Genomic DNA, 19,801 nt, shown 5'->3' with positions numbered 1-19,801 from the left:
CAATGATGCTGAAATGTGTCTCAAATGGGCTATATTAGTCTCATCAATTTCTACACAACTCAATTTGTTCCTTTAATTGTTTGTATTATTTTTACTTTAAATTTTATTATTCTTTGATTTAATATTTTAATTTGAAAAAGATACATTATTTAAAGTAAAGTTTTATTATAAATGTATTAAAAAAATGTAACAAAATAATCAACAACATGAGAAAAAAGAGAGATTACTATTTATTATTATGTATTGCTATTAAAATGTAACACATCCAACATCCTTCGGGGTAATTATACATTTTTCATGTAAAATAATTAGTTTTTAAGTTGCTTTTTTAGTCTTTAAGTTGCTTTTAGTATTTGTTTTATTGTTGTTACAGAAAATAAGGTAAATAAAAATGATTAAAATTATTTATAAATAATAAGATAACCTATTAACTCATCTGACCCCCCCCCACCCCCCTCATCCAGGAGGAGATGAACACGTGGATCTCGGCCATCTCGGTGGCCATGGCGGTTGAGAAGACGGAGATCACTCCCAGCAGCCACAGCACGCCGGCGCCCGCCGCACGCGCTCAGACGCTGCCCGCCTCCGTCGCCACAGTGACCGCCGCCACCACCGCAGAGTCCAGCCCGGGCAAACGAGAGAAAGACAAGGAGAAGCGCTTCAGTCTGTTCAGCAAGAAGAAATAGATGCTCCTACTTCCTACTTCCTCTTCTTCCTCCTCTTCCTCCCCTTTCCTCCTCCTCCTTCCTCTGGTGCTGTTTGGGGTTCCTTCTCAAAATCCATCAATCAAATATTCGTTGAAGATATTCGAGTCAATCGACTACATTTTTAGATTTAGAGTGGTAGCATCTGATTGAAACTATTACAATAACTGCTCCAAATGCAAAGTCTGTCATAGAATAAGGAACACCTGCTTTATTAATGTGACCCATTGATCTCAACAGCTACTATAGCAGTTACTACGTTAGCGGTTGCTTAGTCAAAGCAAAATCTCAGACAACCTCTCTTCCTCTTCCTCCTCCTCCTCTTCTTTTTTTTCCTCTTCCTTCCTCCTCCTTCCTCTGTTGCTGTTTGGGTTCTCTCTTCATTATCGATATGTTGGGCATTTGTTGAAGATTTCCCGGTAAATCTGCAAAAGAATTGGATTTATGTTTAACCCCTGCAGCTGATACAAACTAACCAAAATGTAATTAAATTGAAATATAATGTGAGGTATGTGAATGTAATAACATCAAGGGATGAAAGAAAACAGCTTTATTAAGATGTAACTCATGGATGTAAACGCTTCCTAAAGCAGTTACGATAATAGCAGTTGCTGCGTCAAACAAAATCCCAAACAGCCTCCCTTCCTCCTCCTCCTCCTCCTCTTCCTCTCTGAAAGCGTGACTCCAGCATGCAAGCTCCGAGCCAAAACTCTCCACTCTGTGCCTAACAACCGTCGGTCCGGCTCAGAGCGACAGCTACAACACACACACACACACCTGTATCCTCGGTTCAGTTTTTGTAAGATAAGGAGCAGGATAAAAAAAAAAACGCTTAAAAAAAATCAAAGATTGGATTGAAGGAAACCTAATTTAAAAAGAAAAACGGGGTCTGCAAACGCTGCTGTCATAAAGGTAAAAACCAGAGTTCGCCGCTGAACAACAACACTTTAGAGGAGTTCCCAGAATATCCCCGTTTATTATCCTTAATGCTATTATTTGTGTTTTCTATCTCCTCTCCGCTTTCTCATCACTCCCGGCTTTTCGTCGACTACTGCCTTGTGTGGGTTGTGTTTACGCTCCAAGCTCGTCTTTGTTTCAGTTTTTTTTTTTCATGGGAAGTTGTAGGTAGTTCCTGTTTAGGCTCCATCCTCAGTTTTTGCGAGGCCTTGTCTTTGCAAGATGACGTGTATCCCTCTGTCGTGGGGAAAACTGAGACCACAGCGGGGTAAACCTCTGAAATTACACCTTTTTTTTTTCCAGCTGAAATGTCCAAACTTATGTAAAGAATGCTGACAGTAAAATGCTATTTGAAGTATAAAACAAAAGGTGCACTAAATTGAATTTCGTGCACTGAGTAATTCAGCTTTTCCTTTGGTTAAATGTGTGCAATAAACCTGTGAAAAGCTAATTATCATCGTGATGCTCTGCTCAGTACTGGTGCTGTCTAACTCCTGCAGACAGAAAAAGAAGTGGCTGTAATTTAGAGCGTTACCCTGCGGTGCTTTGAACTGTATGTATAACTTGTGTATAACAAACTGTTTCAAAAATAAACCTGTGTTTAATATTTACTACTAATAAGACCTACCAACCGTAATAAGCTTAGTATAACTTTCTTTACCTAGAAAATCTAAATGTACACTAAACAAATCCGAATGAAGGAGAATAAATAACAAAGACCAGTAAGATTGTTTGACTTTAATTAAGGTTTATTTTCTACATTGGTTTCATTTATTTCCTCCTTTTTAGTTCTTTTGAAACATGTTTTCCTCCAGTACAGTATGTATTTTCTGTTCCACACTTAAGCTAAGGACTATTTAGTATGGAGACGTAGATGTATTATTATATTAAAACTAAAATTACTTTGCTGTTAAGTGGACAAGTTGGTTCTTATAAAAAGCATTTACTGGAAGTGAGTAATGTTGCAGAATAATGGTCGCTTGCTCGTTGGCTTCAGCACTCCCTTTTTACTATTTTTATTTCAGACTTTTGCCACCAATGAAGTGAAAACTGGTTGCTTTTTATATGGAAGTTATTTAATGACAAAATATCAGCAAAAATGTGCGCTTGTGAATGGAAAGCATGCAGGTTTGTTAGCATGCAAAACATTTTTAAGGACAGAATTTTGACTTTGAAAAGTGTTTGGACACCTCAGCCTTCCTGTCGCATGTTATCTTTAAACTAGCATGCTGTAGTTTGTTTACATGCGTTCAAAAACACTTTAAAATGTGTTTTTTGAGCCATAATATCAAGATTTAAGTTGTGAAAAGTGAGTTATTTGGGAGGATTTGTGCCTCTTATCAATGGATTGCTGTTTACGATTGAATTGATATCATAATAGTGTGAATCTGAGTTGGCAAAATATACGACAGCTTTAAAGTGACGTATTTCACTGGAAAAATGATCCACTTTCAGCTAAATCTGCTGTCAGAAAAGGTGAGTTTAGATTTCAAATGAATCTAAATCAAACATCTTGATTGAAGCGTGGATTAGTTTTGTGCTCACTTGTAATTTGTCATTAATTAACTTCCATACAAACAGGAAAAGTGGAAGCAAAACAGCAGGAGAGAGCCCCAGAGTGTGATGAAAGGTGGGTGCGTTTGTTTTTCCCACATGCTGGTGGTGGTGGAAATTGGTGAAACACCCGAAAGTACAAGCGTTTCACGTGGTGATTTGTCTCATTTTGCTTTTGTTCTTTATTTTTTTGCTTCATTCTGTGGCAGTTTGATAAATATAGTGTGCATTCCTCTGTCACTGTAATCATAGATATTTCTTCATATTGCACAATCAATAATGCCACAGTGGGTGGGGTTGGTGGGCGAGGGCGGGGGGTTTGTAGGTGAGGTTTAGTCTGTGTGATGTGGACCAGGGGTCACTGCTAGTTGGATCTGCACCCGTAGACTTCTCCCCGTCTGTTACATATGTGCAAAAAGCCATTAAAATGCTTTTAAAATGAAGACAAGTGTACGTTTTCTTTTTCCTGTGTGTGTGGGTCTCCATTTTCTTAGAGTTCATAGAGAGCTTCAGATTCACATGCCTAATCGTGTGGTATGTTGTGGTCAAATGTACATTTTGGAGGCCGAAAAAAATAATTCGGTCCCAAATGACATTTACTTGGAGAGAAGGACTAATCTAATCTAAATGCAGACATCTGATGATCAAAGGGAGACTGTCTGAGATTCATTTAGAACAGACGTCACTGACCAAAACCCAAATTACTCTGCAGGGATTTGGCAGGATTACAAACTTCAAGCAAAGAGTTTTTAATTAATCTGCTTTTTCTGTACGTCCATGAATATAACTATGTATAAATCACAAGGAGACAAACTGGGAACAACATGATACTTAATTTACAGGTGCAGATGTTAAAATTTAATCTGAAGAAGTCACTTGGTGTGGTGTCAGTGTTTTCCAGTTTGTATTTCCTATATTTCTGTGTTTTGTCCACAAGATGGTGCCACAAGAGCGGCAGATCACAGATAGCTGATGTGTATGATTTGGAGTTATCAGTCAAAGTTTATTAACATTCAGCATTCATGCATGTCATCATTTCTTCTTTTTTTTACTGAACAAACTAAATATCCCTGAAGTATCTTGTAAAGTTCAGTTTATGTGTAGTCAGGAGTCCCTGTTATTGAATCCTCCCACTCTGTGTCTTACAGGTTTGTTTACAGCTCTTTTGGGTAGGATTATTACACCTGATGTAAACATAAAAACTAAAGATGCAAAATCCTCCCTCAGGTGGTCTATCTTAATGAAACTCATCTGATCCTCCGTTTCTTCTACAGTCACATTATTAGCTCATAAATGAGGTGCAAAAATCAAACGTACACAATGCCAGAAGAATTACAATCTCAGATCTCTGTTGTGTTCATAATCAAATCTGGGAGAACGATAACATAATATTGATCTTTATTTAGAAGAATTTTTTTTTTAAAACAGGTAACAAAATGCTTCTTAAGACAGTAAAAAAAACAACACATCAATCATCATGTTAAAACCAATACAGTTTACAAAAAAGGAAGAAGAAATGGGAAAATAAAACCATTAATACAAAATGTAAATCACATTTACGTTAGTTGTTTCTCCCAATACTGACAAAAACACTATTTTGTATTGATTTTTTATTATTATTATTATTATTATTATTATTATTATTATTATTATTATTATTATTATTATTATCATTATTATAATTATTATTATTATTATTATTATCATTATCATTATATTTATTATTATTATTATTATTATTATTATCATTATCATTATTATAATTATTATTATTATTATTATTATATTTATTTATTTATTTATTTAACAATGACAGTTTCTATGACACTGAATTTACTGCTAATTGCTGCTACTTTACTAACTAATTTACTCTCTGCTCAGCACCACGGACAGCTCCCCCACCTCTGCTGCCGGTATTTGTAGTTTTTATTCCTCTGATAAAAACACATGAATGGTAATGAATGGGAAAAACACAAGGTCCCACAATGCTTTGCGGCCGTGCGTCCTCTCCAGCGGAGCGGGGTGTTTTCTCTGCGTCATGGTTACTGAGCCCGAATCCGAGCTTCGTCAAGAGCGAGAGAAATCAACACAATCAGACCGGAAGTGTACCAAGCGGACCGTCAAAATAAAAGACTGAACTTTATGAGCTCTAATTAAACGTATCACACATTTTTCCAGGGTGTTGAACTGGAATACATGATAAACGAGGAAAATAAAAGGCAACACATTCTGATATTAGTCAAGCTTTTACTTTATTTACTCTATTAAAAACACTAAAGTATTATAAGCAATACGTACATAATCAATCAAAGGTACTCACTGTGAGAAATTGTGGCTTTGAAAGTTTTATTATAGAATATATATATTCTTTATTCATACATATTATGCAATTGTGCAGCACTACAACCTCCTCATTCAAGAGGCTTTTATTTTGAAGTGTTTGCACCGGAAACGCGATCTGACAATCAGCTGTGTGTTGAATTGATGCTCCTGCTTGTCAGTCCGAAAACGAGCGATAAAACATCACAGTGGTGGGACTCGTCGGTCAGGGAGGGTCTCCATTCTGCGGGTTAAATCCGGGTTACTGTCTACCTGCAGCTTGTCTGTCCACCTGTCTGTCTGTCTGCAGAGGGGCTCCAGCTGCAGCGGGAGGATGCTCTCCTCTTGCCGGGAATCAGGACCTTCCTCTCCCATCCTCTGGCCGGGATGCAGCGCTCTGATCCCGGGTTCTCTCCCCTCCTCTGCCCGCTGAAGTTGGATCATCCGCGAGGATTAAACTATCGCTTTTGTCGCTCTCTCTCCCCCCTCTTACCCTTCGGCTCTCTCCGGAACTACCCGAACACTTCACAGAGGAAATAATATTTTTTTGTATTTTTCAGATTCTGGATCAGATTACACACCCTTTTGCTCCTGACTCTGGAGGATTTTTTTACTCACTCGCAGATTTGTGAATGGGTTTTCCTCCACAATAAAACACACCCGGGCTGTAGTAACCATGGATGGGGTTGAGGTCCAGGATTAGTGTGGGGAGGGATTATCATTTCCATCATCCATCAATTGTGCCGTTTTTTGTTGTTTTTGACGAAATGTTTTATATTTTTCTGCGTTTTTTTATATCCTTTTTGAGAAGAACAAGTGGTGTCTAAAGATGATGCAAAGTCTGCAAACTGAAGCAGAAATTATAAATGTGAAAACTATAGCTACCCTACAAAAGAAGTTCCTCTCATATCTTAATTATAGCTGTTAAATAACATAAGGGATGATGGCGTTGTAATAAACCCACTGTTTATAATTCAGAGGGCAATACAAATATAATTATTCCCTTAAGGAATATTAAAGGAAATTGCACTCAGACCACAGGAGGTAATAAATACAATTTAGGTGCAGCAGGAAGTCTCTGCAGGACTATAACTGAGCTGCAGCCCTGAGGAGGAAGATGAAGAAGAAGATGGAGAGACTGTTAATTTGAGATATCTGATTCACCTGCTGGATGCCAAACTATGGATATATTACGGACCAGAGATGGATAATGACCAGTAAGTACTGAAATACCTCAAACATATTACAGATACTCACAAGAATCAAGTGTTTTGTAGTGGAGTTGTATATAATGTCACTGTAAATGGATTACTGTATCACCATAATAGAGATTTGCTTGATAAAATTATTGGCAACAAGAAAAATAAATACAATATAAGAAAATAACATGTCTAACCATAACCCTAAAAACAAATGGCTCTACATTTACCTTGCCTACATCTACTTAGCAGCAGTAAATAGCAAATATGGTCATTAAATAATCTGTAATATATGATTTTGGGCTATCGCCTGCTTTTAACAAAGTATGTTTCCTTTTATTTAGTAAACCTTTGAATGCATGACTTGAACGCTGCTTATCACAGAGTACTTCTATCACTGCTTTTATTCAAAGATTCAAGTTCTTCCTCCATCTGTTAATAGCAATTAATAACAATAAATGTTGAGGACTGACACGTTAGTTGTTAACATGTCAGGATAATAGATCTTCACTGATAGAGTATCTCCTGTGTGTTGTACAGACTCTTGAAGCAGCAGCAGGAGTGAAGCAGATGAGCCAGCATGTCGGACCGGAGCGCCCCGGGCTGCCGGCTCCGGCTGGACTGGGTCTACGGGTACCGGGGCCACCAGTGCCGCAATAACCTGTACTACACCGCCGGGAAGGAGGTGGTGTACTTCGTGGCCGGGGTGGGCGTGGTTTACAACACCAGGGAGCACAGCCAGAGGTTTTACCTGGGGCACAACGACGACATCATCAGGTGAGACTGCTGCAACACCTGCACCTGTAGAAGTCAGTGTATAGGAATATAGTGTGTTGTGTGTTCTGTAGGGTTTAGTGCATGTCAGTGGTCTGCAGAGGCTATAATCCCTGTGTTCCTTCCAGAGGGAGTTTCTCTCCCACACACTCCCCCCACTCCCTGCCTGAAATTCCTCTGTTGAACTCCTTTGTTTACTAGACATCAATATATAACACTCACACTTCTATCGGCTAGCGCTTCGAAACATTGTACGTGATAGGCTAAGGGGCGGGACATCTCTAAGCAGTTGTCCAATCACAACAGAGCCGGCCAGCTAACTAATCAGAGCAGACTGGGCTATGGTTTCAGACAGAGGGTGAAAAGAGGTACAGTAGCAAAGGCTTAGCTTCATACTTCTGGTTTTGATATTCCCCACATGACTTGAAGGCAGTGTGCAAACAGAGGATGAAATAAAACTGTTCGATTTTTAACCGATGCTACACCACTGTCCACTCCCTGTGTATGATAAGATATAATGTAATTGCTGCTGCTGAATAAGGAGAATTCTGGATCTAATAATCAATGAAACCTGCAGCACAGAGACCTTGTTAGTGGAACCAGATTTATTTCCAGGTGATAAATGTTGTTGTCCTCTCCTGAACTCAATACACAGAGCAGGAGAAAACAACACTGCAAAGTTCAGAGGAGAAAATGTAATAACCTTTAACATTAGTTGGTGCAGGTCTTTGCAATAGCTCACCGCAGGGATATAATGATATGTTACAGTTTCCTGTAAAATAAGACCACAAGAAAGTAAGAAAACATTGCAATCATACTTCCCAAATTTGATCCTGGATTAAACATTTGTTCAGAGAGTCGAACAAGTTCACAAACACCCACAACCTTAACTCTGGGATTATCTGGTAATTACATAATGGAGCGTTATATAAAGGTATCTGTCATAGTGTTTTTAGTCTCTTTTACCTGCTTGTTTTGGTTTTGTTTCCTGTCTGGATCCCAAAATCAAGGGGTGGCAAACACAATAACACCACACCAATGTACATGATCAAGTGTTTTATAAATGTCCTTAGATATGCATCATTTACTTTTTTAGATCCAAACATTATTAGATATTATGATGATTATTTTTCCTTTAAATATTCTGACTTTTTTTCTCAATTTACTCTACAAATAGTACTTTATATCATGCTAAATGTTTGTCTTTATGTGAACTTTTTCTTAAAATATCACGGCCTGATGGACCTATTTTTCCACACCTTTTTTTGTGCACTAAAATAATGTTCAGCAGAAGCAGAAGAAGGTATTTTCTCTGTTTATAAGATCATATAAGAACGAGTGGAGGAGGAAGAGGCTTCAGCGAGGTCACTCATTCATTCAACACACACACACACACACACACACACACACACCTGGTGTATTCATCGATACCAAACAGCCAATGAGTCATAGGAGCAGCAGCCATGTTTGGACAGTCAGCTGCAGCCTGTGTGTGTGTGTGTGTGTGTGTGTGTGTGTGTGTGTGTGTGTGTGTGTGTGTGTGTGTGTGTGTGTGTGTGTGTGTGTGTGTGTGTGTGTGTGTGTGTGTGTGTGTGTGTGTGTGTGTGTGTGTGTGTTCTCAGACCATGCTCTCTAATAGGAGTGTTAGTTCTCTGTTTTGTGCCAAATTATCACATCTCGTATCTGCCTGCAGTATCACAGCTGATACTGCAGTTTAATGTTCTGCATGTGATTTGTTTTGACCATTAGGGTAATATTTTGGCTCAGAAGACACAAATGTTGTAGTATAAAGAGACCAAAGAGCCCCCATGACCATAGCAATATATTTTTAATAGGAACCACGCCCAATAAGAGCCCAGGCTATTTCATATCTTGGAAAAAATGAACAGCGTGATTGGTTAGCTCTCCAGCTCTGCTGTTATTGGTCGACCACTTAGAGATGTCCCACCCTTTGGCCTTTGCAATGTGTTGGAGTGCTAGCCAATAGAAGTGTGAGTGTTACAGAGTGATGTCATTGTGTTACGGAAGGAAACAAAGGAGTAAAAAGAGATGGGGATTATGTGGGAGAAAGACTTTGGGATATTAGCCTTTGCAGACCATTTACATGCACTAAAATCTATTTAACACCCCAAAAAGCATTAGAGGGCCTCTTTAATCATCCTTATTTCTCCTTTGTAACTGAAGTGTGAAGAAGCATCTTTAATTAAACGTTAACGAGGAGCCTCTGCTAATGAAAGCTGGTGCTATTTTGAAATATGTCTAACTTTATTTATCAGCGTCTGGGTTGTAGTTTGTGTTGCTGCACTGCGGCTGCTTCTCCTCCCACAGACTGGTGTGGAAAAATATGTGGAAGTAATTACATTTGCATTTCAGTCACTTAGCCAATGCCAGACTGACAGACAGTGAGAGGAGAAGGAAAGGCAAAAAAGCTGATCAGCAAAATTAGCCATTAACAAAAAGTAGAGAGGTCAGAGGGTTTAATATTAGTGCGAATAATGCTTTCTTTGTTAGTTAGCATAATATGTGATGTAACCTTCATTCCAATGTGTTTCAGTTCATGAACTCATTCAATATCATACAAAAACAGCCTTTAAAGACAATAATCGTGTAATTTGGTAACCATCCAAAGAAAAGCAGCCACATTGAATTAAATGTACAAAAATGTTACCTCAATAGCAGATCAATTCGATTTTTCAGATTATATTTTACCTTCATTTTAAAATAATAAATATGGGGGGGGGGAAAAACATATTCGTCAAGAATGTACATAAAAATCTCTATAAAAATATAGTATTTTATTTCCATGAGGAAGTAGATACTGATCAAGTCCAAATATACATGTAATACAATGTGAATAAGGGTTGAATTTAATACATACAAAACTGCTAATATAGAGAAAAGCTCTTTTTTATAGAAGACTATGAAATAAGTCAGATTTTCTTAAATTAATTGTATTTATTTTATTTATTTGTTTTGGTCTTTTATTAAAACAATGTCTCTTTATGTTATCCGTAGACATCTTGAGTTTGGTAGAATTGTCAAATTTAAACTTAATATCTCAGATTGTTTTTTTTAATATAGTTTAGTAAACAAACAGGAAATACGACATGATCTTCTGAAACGTTGATTTTTATGGTCAGAAATAGTTGATTTTATCACAGTTTGTTTCCTGTGTGCAGCTCTTGATATCGAAGCAGTGAACACTCCTCTCTCTGTCAGATGGATTGCTGCAGTGATGGCCGGCTCAGTGCTGATGCATTAAATCCATGTTGAGTTTTTCTGAAAGGGAGAGACTCTTTTCTCTTTCTTTGGGTCTTTCATGGCCAAGGCCTCCCGGGGGGGCGATCTGCCTTTATGCTCCTCTGCAGAGACGAGCATCGGGCTGCTGCTGAATAACGCTGATTATTATCTCGGCTGCTGCTGAATACCAGAGTTTATTATCTCAGGCTGAGCACTGCTGCCGAGAGAGAGCTCACGTGTACAGCTCGAAGCAGATCGGCTCAATCGGACTCACTTTGGAGTGCTAGGCTTCTGATTTTCATATTGTTTGTTGAGTCCAAACCAGAGTGAAATGTTCCGCTGGTGTCTGAGTTGACGTTCACATTACCTGACTGCAAGGCAGTGGAAACACACAGATAAATTCATATTTTTCTTGCTTCTTGCAGCAAACTCACAACAGATGAACGTATAACTTTTAGATTGGTTGGTAAGAACAATTACTGGAGAATGATGTTTCCTTTTTTTGCCTCTTAGCCAATGCACTGAGATAAGATACACTTTATTTGTCCCAGAGAACATGTATGTGCAGCAGTTGCAATACAAAGTGGTGAGAGAGCAAAAAATACTGAATATACTATATTTAATGTCATATTGTGTTGCAGATCCATTCATAAAAAAACGAGCTAAATATCTAAATATTCTAGTTTGTTTTTCATCAGTTTTAATGCCCTACATGCTGCATTAAACAGTGCAGAGAAAAAAGCAGCTGGAAAGAGATAAGGTCATATGATGCACAGAGGATTGTCAAGGAAACTCATTTATATGCAGGTGTTGGTGTTTTACACACTACCTAAAATCATATTTTCCACTTGTATTTAACTATCAGCTGCAGAGCCAACTACCCACTGCACACCACCGAAGTTTGTCTCTGTGTGAGCAGAATAATGGGAAAACTACTGGACAGAATTCCATTAAACTTGGTGGAAAGTTGTGTAATAAGACAATGAAGAAGACATTTAATTCTGGAGCGGATCCAAATAACGAAGCAACTGAAACTGACTTACTGCGCTATCAATCACTCTTCTTGATAAAATGTTACCCTTTGGTTTCTCTGTTTAACACTTTGTTAATTCTGTTTTCACACACACACACACACACACACACACACACACACACACACACACACACACACACACACACACACACTAGTTCAGTTAACGTCACTGTCTCACTTTTAAGGCAGTCAATGTGGATGAACTGTGAAGGAGGATCTGGGTTGCCGGTCTCTCGCTCTGTCGTCCTCTGTTTCTCCTTTCTTTTCTTTCCTGTCCCACTTCCTGTTGTCGCCTGCAGGCACAACCTGACACACACACATGCATGCAAACACACACATACACACGCCCACATTATGTTTGCTGTGTAGTTTTGATGGTATTTCTGCTTGACTGGGTGAAACTAACCAGTCATCTAAAAGCTCAGTGGCTAAAGGCCAGAAAGACATTTCATCTTGATTGAGTCTTAAAGCTCATATTCAGTTGATATCTTATTATTTTGGTGATTTTCTTCTTAGATTTGCTTCTACATTGTTGGCAGCGAGAGGTAGCATTGCTAAGACTGACTTGTGAAACACAAACATGGTTAATGTTTACACATAAATGCAGAAAAATGAAGCTCATGTTTCCAACTAAATACGGCTGAAAACTTAAGAGGAATGAATGAAAAACATGACGCTTTGGTTTTCAGTGTTTGCAAGAGAATCCTGGTCCTTTATTCCAGCAAAAGCAATGTTTTAAGAATGTAAAAATACACTGTTTCAAGTCAAAGTCATGCATAAATAACCCTCACTCCCAGCCCGCTGTGACATAATCTAAAGTTGTAGATGTTACTGCTGGTTGGAGGCGTGTTGGACTTCATGCATCCTCTCACACAGAGAGCCGGCTGTCAGAAGACCTGCAGGCTCATCTCCATCATCCATAACCACCAGAGAGTCGCTAACACAGAGCTGAGGCTAACCAGCAGGGACACCCTGGGCTCCCAGTGTGTGTGTGTGTGTGTGTGCGTGTGTGTGTGTGTGTGTGTGTGTGTGTGTGTGTGTGTGTGTGTGTGTGTGTGTGTGTGTGTGTGTGTGTGTGTGTGTGTGTGTGTGTGTGTGTGTGTGTGTGTGTGTGTGTGTGTGTGTGTGTGTGTGTGTGTTTTCTGAACTATAGCTCATTTGCCTTCCATCTGGAGTAAATGCTACGCTAACTGGCTGCAGATAATAAAGAACATAGCTGAATATGTTTTTAGCACAGATTGCGGCTAAGCTAGCAGCCATGTGCAGGACGCAGGGAGGCCGGTCAGTGGTGCGTTCACTGTCTGCAGGCGGTCCTTTCAGGCTGAAGGGTAAAGTTAAGACAGCAAAGAGTATAGTGTTGTTAGGTGGAGCTCGAAATCAGGATGAAAGCTTTAAGCAGTTCATGCAATTATCTGGATGCTCAAATTGAGTGAGGCAAACTGGGTTCCTCCATGCTAAAGTGGATGGCGAAAACTTTTGTTAATAATGTCTTCAGCCAATATGCAATGTGTTTTGTATCTGTTTGTATTGTTGAGTATCAGGACTAAGAAGAATAAGGAAATTAAAATAATATTATAGTTTGAGGATAAAGGTGAAATATTAATTTCTCAACATTTTGAATTTATTCTCAACATTTTGATTTTAAAATGATAGGAAAATCAATAGTATATTTTTATTGTTGTAATTTTTGAGTGGAAAATATATATTTTTTAGAAGTAAAATAATATCTGAATAATATTAGAAAAAGGTTTAAAGTAAATACCAGGAAAAACAAATCCATAAAGAAATCAAATCAGGTTTTGGCATTTCCACAGGCAGAAAATAAGGCTGTTTTCTGGGAAACTCATATGATAATCTTATAGAATATGATGCATTTCTGCAGATTAAACTACAGTCTATATCTACAGCAGTGAAATTGGAATGTTAGCATTTCACACATAAAGATTCACAGCTAAGAGCACGAGTAGAAATGTGTTGGGCTTGAAATGAAGTCATTTAATCTGTTTGACATTCAAATGTGTTCAATATCTAATGAAGACCTTGGAGAAAAGCGAAGGAAATCAATCCTCAGAGCCTCTTTTTCTAGAGTTTTTCATCCAGCAGCAGCAGCAGCGTGCAGCAGGGGCCTGGTGGCTCTTTGGATTCACAGCTCAGTGGTCTTCATTAAGATGATGACTAAGAAATTATCTGTTCAGCAACCCACCGCCAATCTGCCCCGCAGCCACCAATGTTCCCACGATCTGCTGGCAATCAAACACACTGAAGCACACACTTTTCCTACACACAGATTTACTCTCTCTCACACACACACACACACACACACACACACACACACACACACACACACACACACACACACACACACACACACACACACACACACACACACACACACACACAAGCCCCTCCGGTGTTATTTCACTCTACAGTGCAAATCTGAAAGGTCTGGAAACTGAATTTAAGCTACTTATTGTAAGGAGAGAGAGAGAGAGAGAGAGAGAGAGAGAGAGAGAGAGAGAGAGAGAGAAAGAGAGAGAGAAGGGGGGAGACAGAACTCCTTATCACTCCCTTTAAAGAAGATGAACATTTGTTTTGGAAAAATGTTCTTTCCTCAGAGGCAGTTAGACTTGTGATGCCTCTCTCTCTCTGGTGGCAGCTGTTACCTGTTAATATAATCATTTAAATGTTGATGGATTTGCTTTGAGCAGAATTTCTCTTTTTTTATCACAAAAACGAGCTGCAACATTCCCCTTAAAGCAGCATTTATATTTTCACTTAACTTGCCTGAAATGCCCCCATGGGCAGTAACATCAGTACGTAACATGCGCACTTCTATTGGCTAACACATTGCACATGATAGGCTAAGGGGTGGGACAACTCTAAGCGGTTGACCAATCACAACAGAGCCGGCCAGCTGACCAATCTGGGCTCTGGTTTCAGACAGAGGGTGAAAAGAGGTGCTGCAGCACAGGCAGTATGAGGAAAATAAAGAGCTTTCTGAACATTAAAGCATGGAGACATGTCCCAGGAGAGGAACTAAATACAAGTAGGAACCTGGAAATGAGTACATTAGGGCCTCTTTAAAGCACTCGAAACTTGATTTAGAATAATTTTGAATCGCTTTTATTTCCTAAGACTTGATTTAACATGATTTCACTTTCATATTCATTCAAACAGTGTAAGACTTGAGAACTGACTTGGTATATTTCATGATATTAATAAACAATGATGATTGACATAATGTACAATTCTAAACGATAAGAAACAAATCAAATAAATGTGGAATATTTGTCTTAAACTCTCAGCCACTGAAGGAGAGGAGCAGGAAAGTCGGGCTGCTGTCAGATACGAAAATATAATCATCAGAGACTCTCCGGTGTACTCAGTTATCCCTACAAGAAGACTGGGGAAAACAAGCTGTTGTATTATGCAAACACACAACACACACACACACACACACACACACACACACACACACACACACACACACACACACACACACACACACACACACACACACACACACACACACACACACAAACACTTACAGAGGTTCCTCCAGGCTATTTATAGAAGCTGCCCTGATTTCACAACCTACTATAAATAGACTCACCTACACTGAATTAATTCATAGCTGCTTGTCTGGTGTCTATGAATGTGCCTGTAAGACAGTAGAGGGGAGGAGGTCAAAAAAGAGTCTGCTCTATTTCAGGTTTACGGTTTATTTTATTCAGATGAATTGATCCGGTATTTATCATTTAGACACTGTCTGAAAATAATAAATGAAGGAACCTGAAGGATCACTAAGCTAACATGCACAGCACTAATCCATCCTGTATAAACTGGTTACAGATATGACGTGTTCCTGTAGTCGACCCTGAAGGTAGCATCTCCCTGGATCCATCCACAGAAAAAAGATAATGGGATTTTTCCATTGGATTATGGATTATTGCAGAACATAATCCCCACATATTAACACCACTATGATTTTTGACGTGAAAACCTAACGTTAGGCTATAAAGGAACTGCAGCACAGTCACATGACTTCACGTCACCACCGCTAAGCTAAAGGCGGCTAATGTTGGGCTATAAAGGAACTGCAGCACAGTCACATGACTTCACGTTACCACCGCTAAGCTAAAGGCGGCTAATGTTGGGCTATAAAGGAACTACAGCACGGTCACATGACTTCACATCACCACCGCTAAGCTACAGGCGGCTAATGTTGGGCTATAAAGGAACTACAGCACGGTCACATGACTTCACGTCACCACCGCTAAGCTACAGGCAGCTAATGTTGGGCGTGATGACATTTATTCATCTCATTTAGACGCCATTTTCAAATTCACTAGTCGGCTATTTTATAACATATTTTCTGTTGTGGGACAAGACATTAAAATCTCTTCAGCTTCTGTTAACCACGGACCTCCTGATGAGGGATCAGGAAGGGAAATGTGTCTGAAAGTTTTGCAGTGTTTTGGCTTGATGATACTAGAGATTTCAGTTAGCTGCTTTTTTGCGGACCAGCTAATGGATTATCATATCAAAAAGGCTAAGGGAACAGGAGAAAAATCATGGGTAGCCGATGAAAGAATTGCGATGAGATTCTCTCTGATGTTTGGGCTTAATATCCACTTTTTTTACAGCGGGCCAACATCAGGTCAAAGGTCACAGCTGCCGCTATTGGTAGTGAGAAGCTCAAAAGACAGGAAGGGAAATTAAAACATAAGGGGTAGAGAGGAGGCTTGTGTGCAGCAGAGGGATTTTTTAGCACAATCAGGCAGGAAATACATACACACACAGACACAGACACAGACACAGACACACACACACACACACACACACACACACACACACACACACACACACACACACACACACACACACACACACACACACACAGTTAATTTATTATTCATATGCCATTTACAATATTAATTGGAGGATGTGTGCCCATTCCACTATAATTGGCTCTATTTAAGTGTTTCTGTGTGTGTGTGTGTGTGTGTGTGTGTGTGTGTGTGTGTGTGTGTGTGTGTGTGTGTGTGTGTGTGTGTGTGTGTGTGTGTGTGTGTGTGTGTGTGTGTGTGTGTGTGTGTGTGTGTGTGTGTGTCAGATCTCCCCGCTGGCAGCAGCAGCTTTGAAGTTCTGCTGCTCACTTTTCTTCAGACGATTCCTCTCAGATCAGAGCAGCACATCACGCTGTAATTGAGGAAAGGTAATTTAATATTAGAAACGTATGAAGCCTCACTTTCAAGTAGACTGTCAGCTAGTTATGCTTAAACATCTCCTGAATTAGAAAGAGGCTGGCTGTCTTCAGTAGAAAATATGTTGTGTGTGTCACGAAAGACAAATAGTTTGAACCTGTTATTGTGAGGAAGATTAAATGTTGAGGAATATCAGCCAATCATGACGTAGCTTTTATACCTTTTCTTACAGCTTTTTCACCAAAAACCTTTGTAAAGCAGCAGCTGCAGTCCTTATCAGTGTCGATTCAAAACCCCAGAACAATGACAATGATAACGTTATTAAAAATGCATTCTTTATACAAAATCAGGTTCCCACACAACTAAACTGCATTTTTAAAGTAGCCCTATTCTGCTCATTTTCAGGTTCATGTCAGTACTCTCTGTCTCTCCTGGGACATGTCTCCATGCTTTAATGTTCAGAAAGCTCTTTATTTTTCTCATACTGCCTGAGCTGCAGCACCTCTCTGTCTGAAACCAGAGCCCAGTCTGCTCTGATTGGTTAGCTGGCCTGGCTCTGTGGTGATTGGTCAACTGATTAGAGATGTCTTGCCCCTTAGCCTATCACATACAAACTATTGGAGCACTAGCCAATAGAAGAGCGACTGTTACTTAGTTTGAGTTAAACATCATGGTTTGGCTTCAAATAAATATGTTTATTGCGTCATATATCTTCTCCATAAGTGGACATTTGCAGACTGATTGGAAATGCAAATACTCCTGATTATCATATAAAAGTACTGAATTAATTCACATTTAATTTTTCAGATTTTCTATAAATTCCTCTAAATTTGAGATGGATTTGGATGAAAAAGAGGGGGACTTAATCCTGCTATTTTTCTTTCTCTCTAGGTGAATCATTTAAAAAATCACATTATCATCACTACTACACACACACACACACACACACACACACACACACACACACACACACAAGTCTATTTCTGACAGCTATTAATGCTCATGCAGCTTCTAATAATAGCCGAGAGGAACTCCTTTGTGAGCGTTGTTGTTTCAGCTAAACAGATGGCAGATTGTCCCAAGGTCATGAACAGAGGGAAAGGGTGACGTCTGCCAAAAGGAAAATGGAGATATTTATTAATATTATGTAAGGTATAAGAGAAGGCACCGAGAAAGTTTAGTAAAGATAGGAGAATGAGATGTTAAACTCGAATGGGAACATTTAAAAAACGTCATCACTTTTTGAGAGCCAACCTTAATCATCTCTTGTTTTTCTAGAAGACCTGCTGCTTGAAACATGTCACATACGTCTCTCTACCATCACCATTAACACTTCTGCTTCAGTATAAACCTGCTGAACTACTTTATGGTTCAACACATAACCTTTTTTATTATATTTTTGTATTGATGCCTTTCTAATGGCTCCCATTCAGCGTCTCCATTATTCTTAAAGAGGCCCTTTTATGCTTTTTGGGGTTATCCCTTTCCTGTAGTGTGTTTATAGGTTTTAGTGCATGTAAATGGTCTGTAAAGGCTAAAATCCCTACAGTATGTTGCCTCCAGAGGGAGTTGCTCGCCCACACACCCCCCCGCCACGCCTTCATTGGACACATCACTATGTAACACTCGTGCTTCTATTGGCTAGCGCTCCAAATTTTGTGCGTGACAGGCTAAGGGGCGGGACATCTCTAATCAGTTGACCAATCGCCACAGCTAACCAATTAGAGCAGACTGGGCTCTGGTTTCAGACAGAGGGTGAAAAGAGGTGCTGCAGTACAGGCAGTATGAGAAAAGTCAGAAACACACACACGAGCATGTTGATATTTTCAAAATAAAAGCCCTGATCAGCGATGTCTTACATTTGTAGAGACAAAACAAAAGCATCTGATAAATATGTTTCTTAAATGAAGTTGTCATGTTTCAGGAAACAGAGAGATGATAACAAGTGTGTGTGTGTGTGTGTGTGTGTGTGTGTGTGTGTGTGTGTGTGTGTGTGTGTGTGTGTGTGTGTGTGTGTGTGTGTGTGTGTGTGTGTGTGTGTGTGTGTGTGTGTGTTTTGTGATGTTTGACCTTGACTCTACAGCTGTCTCAGCCTCTACTGCCCTTGACGATGATATTGTCATGGCAACCAAGGCAGCTAGAACTCCCATTGGCTGGCTGGTTGAGGATGAGGGGTGGGCGTATGTGTGTGTGGGTGTGTGTAGGTGTATGTGCAGAGCAGACAGCATCAATGGGGCTTTGTGGCTGACACACCTGTTTCTATTTCTGTTCTATGTTTAACACACATCTGCCAAGCAACACTGACCTTTATTTATATTCCCTATGTTGGCACATTATTTGATGCCAAAGTACAATTGCTTTTTTGAAAAAACTAAAGTACATACAAATAATATTCATTTTTTATTTGGATACTCATTCGCGTCCACAAAGTGGTCACTAGTCTTCCTGCAGTTTGAACCATAAAAATGCTCATTAAAAGTAAGTAAACTGTGGCTAATGGAAGCTGAAATAAAATGGTCACAAAATAATATATTTAATAATATAAAATACTAAAAAGTGATAAATGCTGTTACCATAAAAAGATATAAGAAAAGCTGTCGTAATAATAATAATAATAAGTAATACATATTGAATAATATTAATAATAACAGTAGAAAATGATATTTATAGCAATAACAATGTTGGTATAATTTATTGAAATGGTAAGTAAGTGTGCGGGGTTTTAGAAACCTGTTATGGCTCATATTAAATAAATAAACAAAAGGTCTGTTGATGTCAAATCTGGTGCTCAGTGAGGTGAAGAGGGAGATGCCG

General features: G+C 39.1%; 2 protein-coding genes across 3 annotated transcripts in view; both read left to right on the top strand.

The window, feature by feature from the left end:
• The window catches only part of sptbn1 (spectrin, beta, non-erythrocytic 1), an 87,513-nt gene extending 85,126 nt beyond the window's left edge, over positions 1-2,387 (top strand). For both annotated transcript variants that reach the window (XM_063874218.1, XM_063874217.1), the window contains one exon: positions 465-2,387. In XM_063874218.1, coding sequence (XP_063730288.1) covers positions 465-686 — 222 coding nt within the window. In that variant the 3' untranslated portion in view covers positions 687-2,387. The remainder of the gene's footprint in view (positions 1-464) is intronic.
• Positions 2,388-6,082: 3,695 nt separating this feature from the next.
• Positions 6,083-19,801, top strand: part of LOC134858364 (echinoderm microtubule-associated protein-like 6) — a 38,816-nt gene continuing 25,097 nt past the window's right edge. The window contains 2 exon segments of the mRNA XM_063874215.1: positions 6,083-6,751; positions 7,274-7,510. Coding sequence (XP_063730285.1) covers positions 7,314-7,510 — 197 coding nt within the window. The 5' untranslated portion in view covers positions 6,083-6,751; positions 7,274-7,313.

The sequence above is a fragment of the Eleginops maclovinus genome, chromosome 22 (genome assembly GCF_036324505.1).
Source record: "Eleginops maclovinus isolate JMC-PN-2008 ecotype Puerto Natales chromosome 22, JC_Emac_rtc_rv5, whole genome shotgun sequence".
In the NCBI taxonomy this organism is placed as follows: Eukaryota; Metazoa; Chordata; class Actinopteri; order Perciformes; family Eleginopidae; genus Eleginops; species Eleginops maclovinus.
This window is presented reverse-complemented; position numbering and strand designations above follow the sequence as displayed.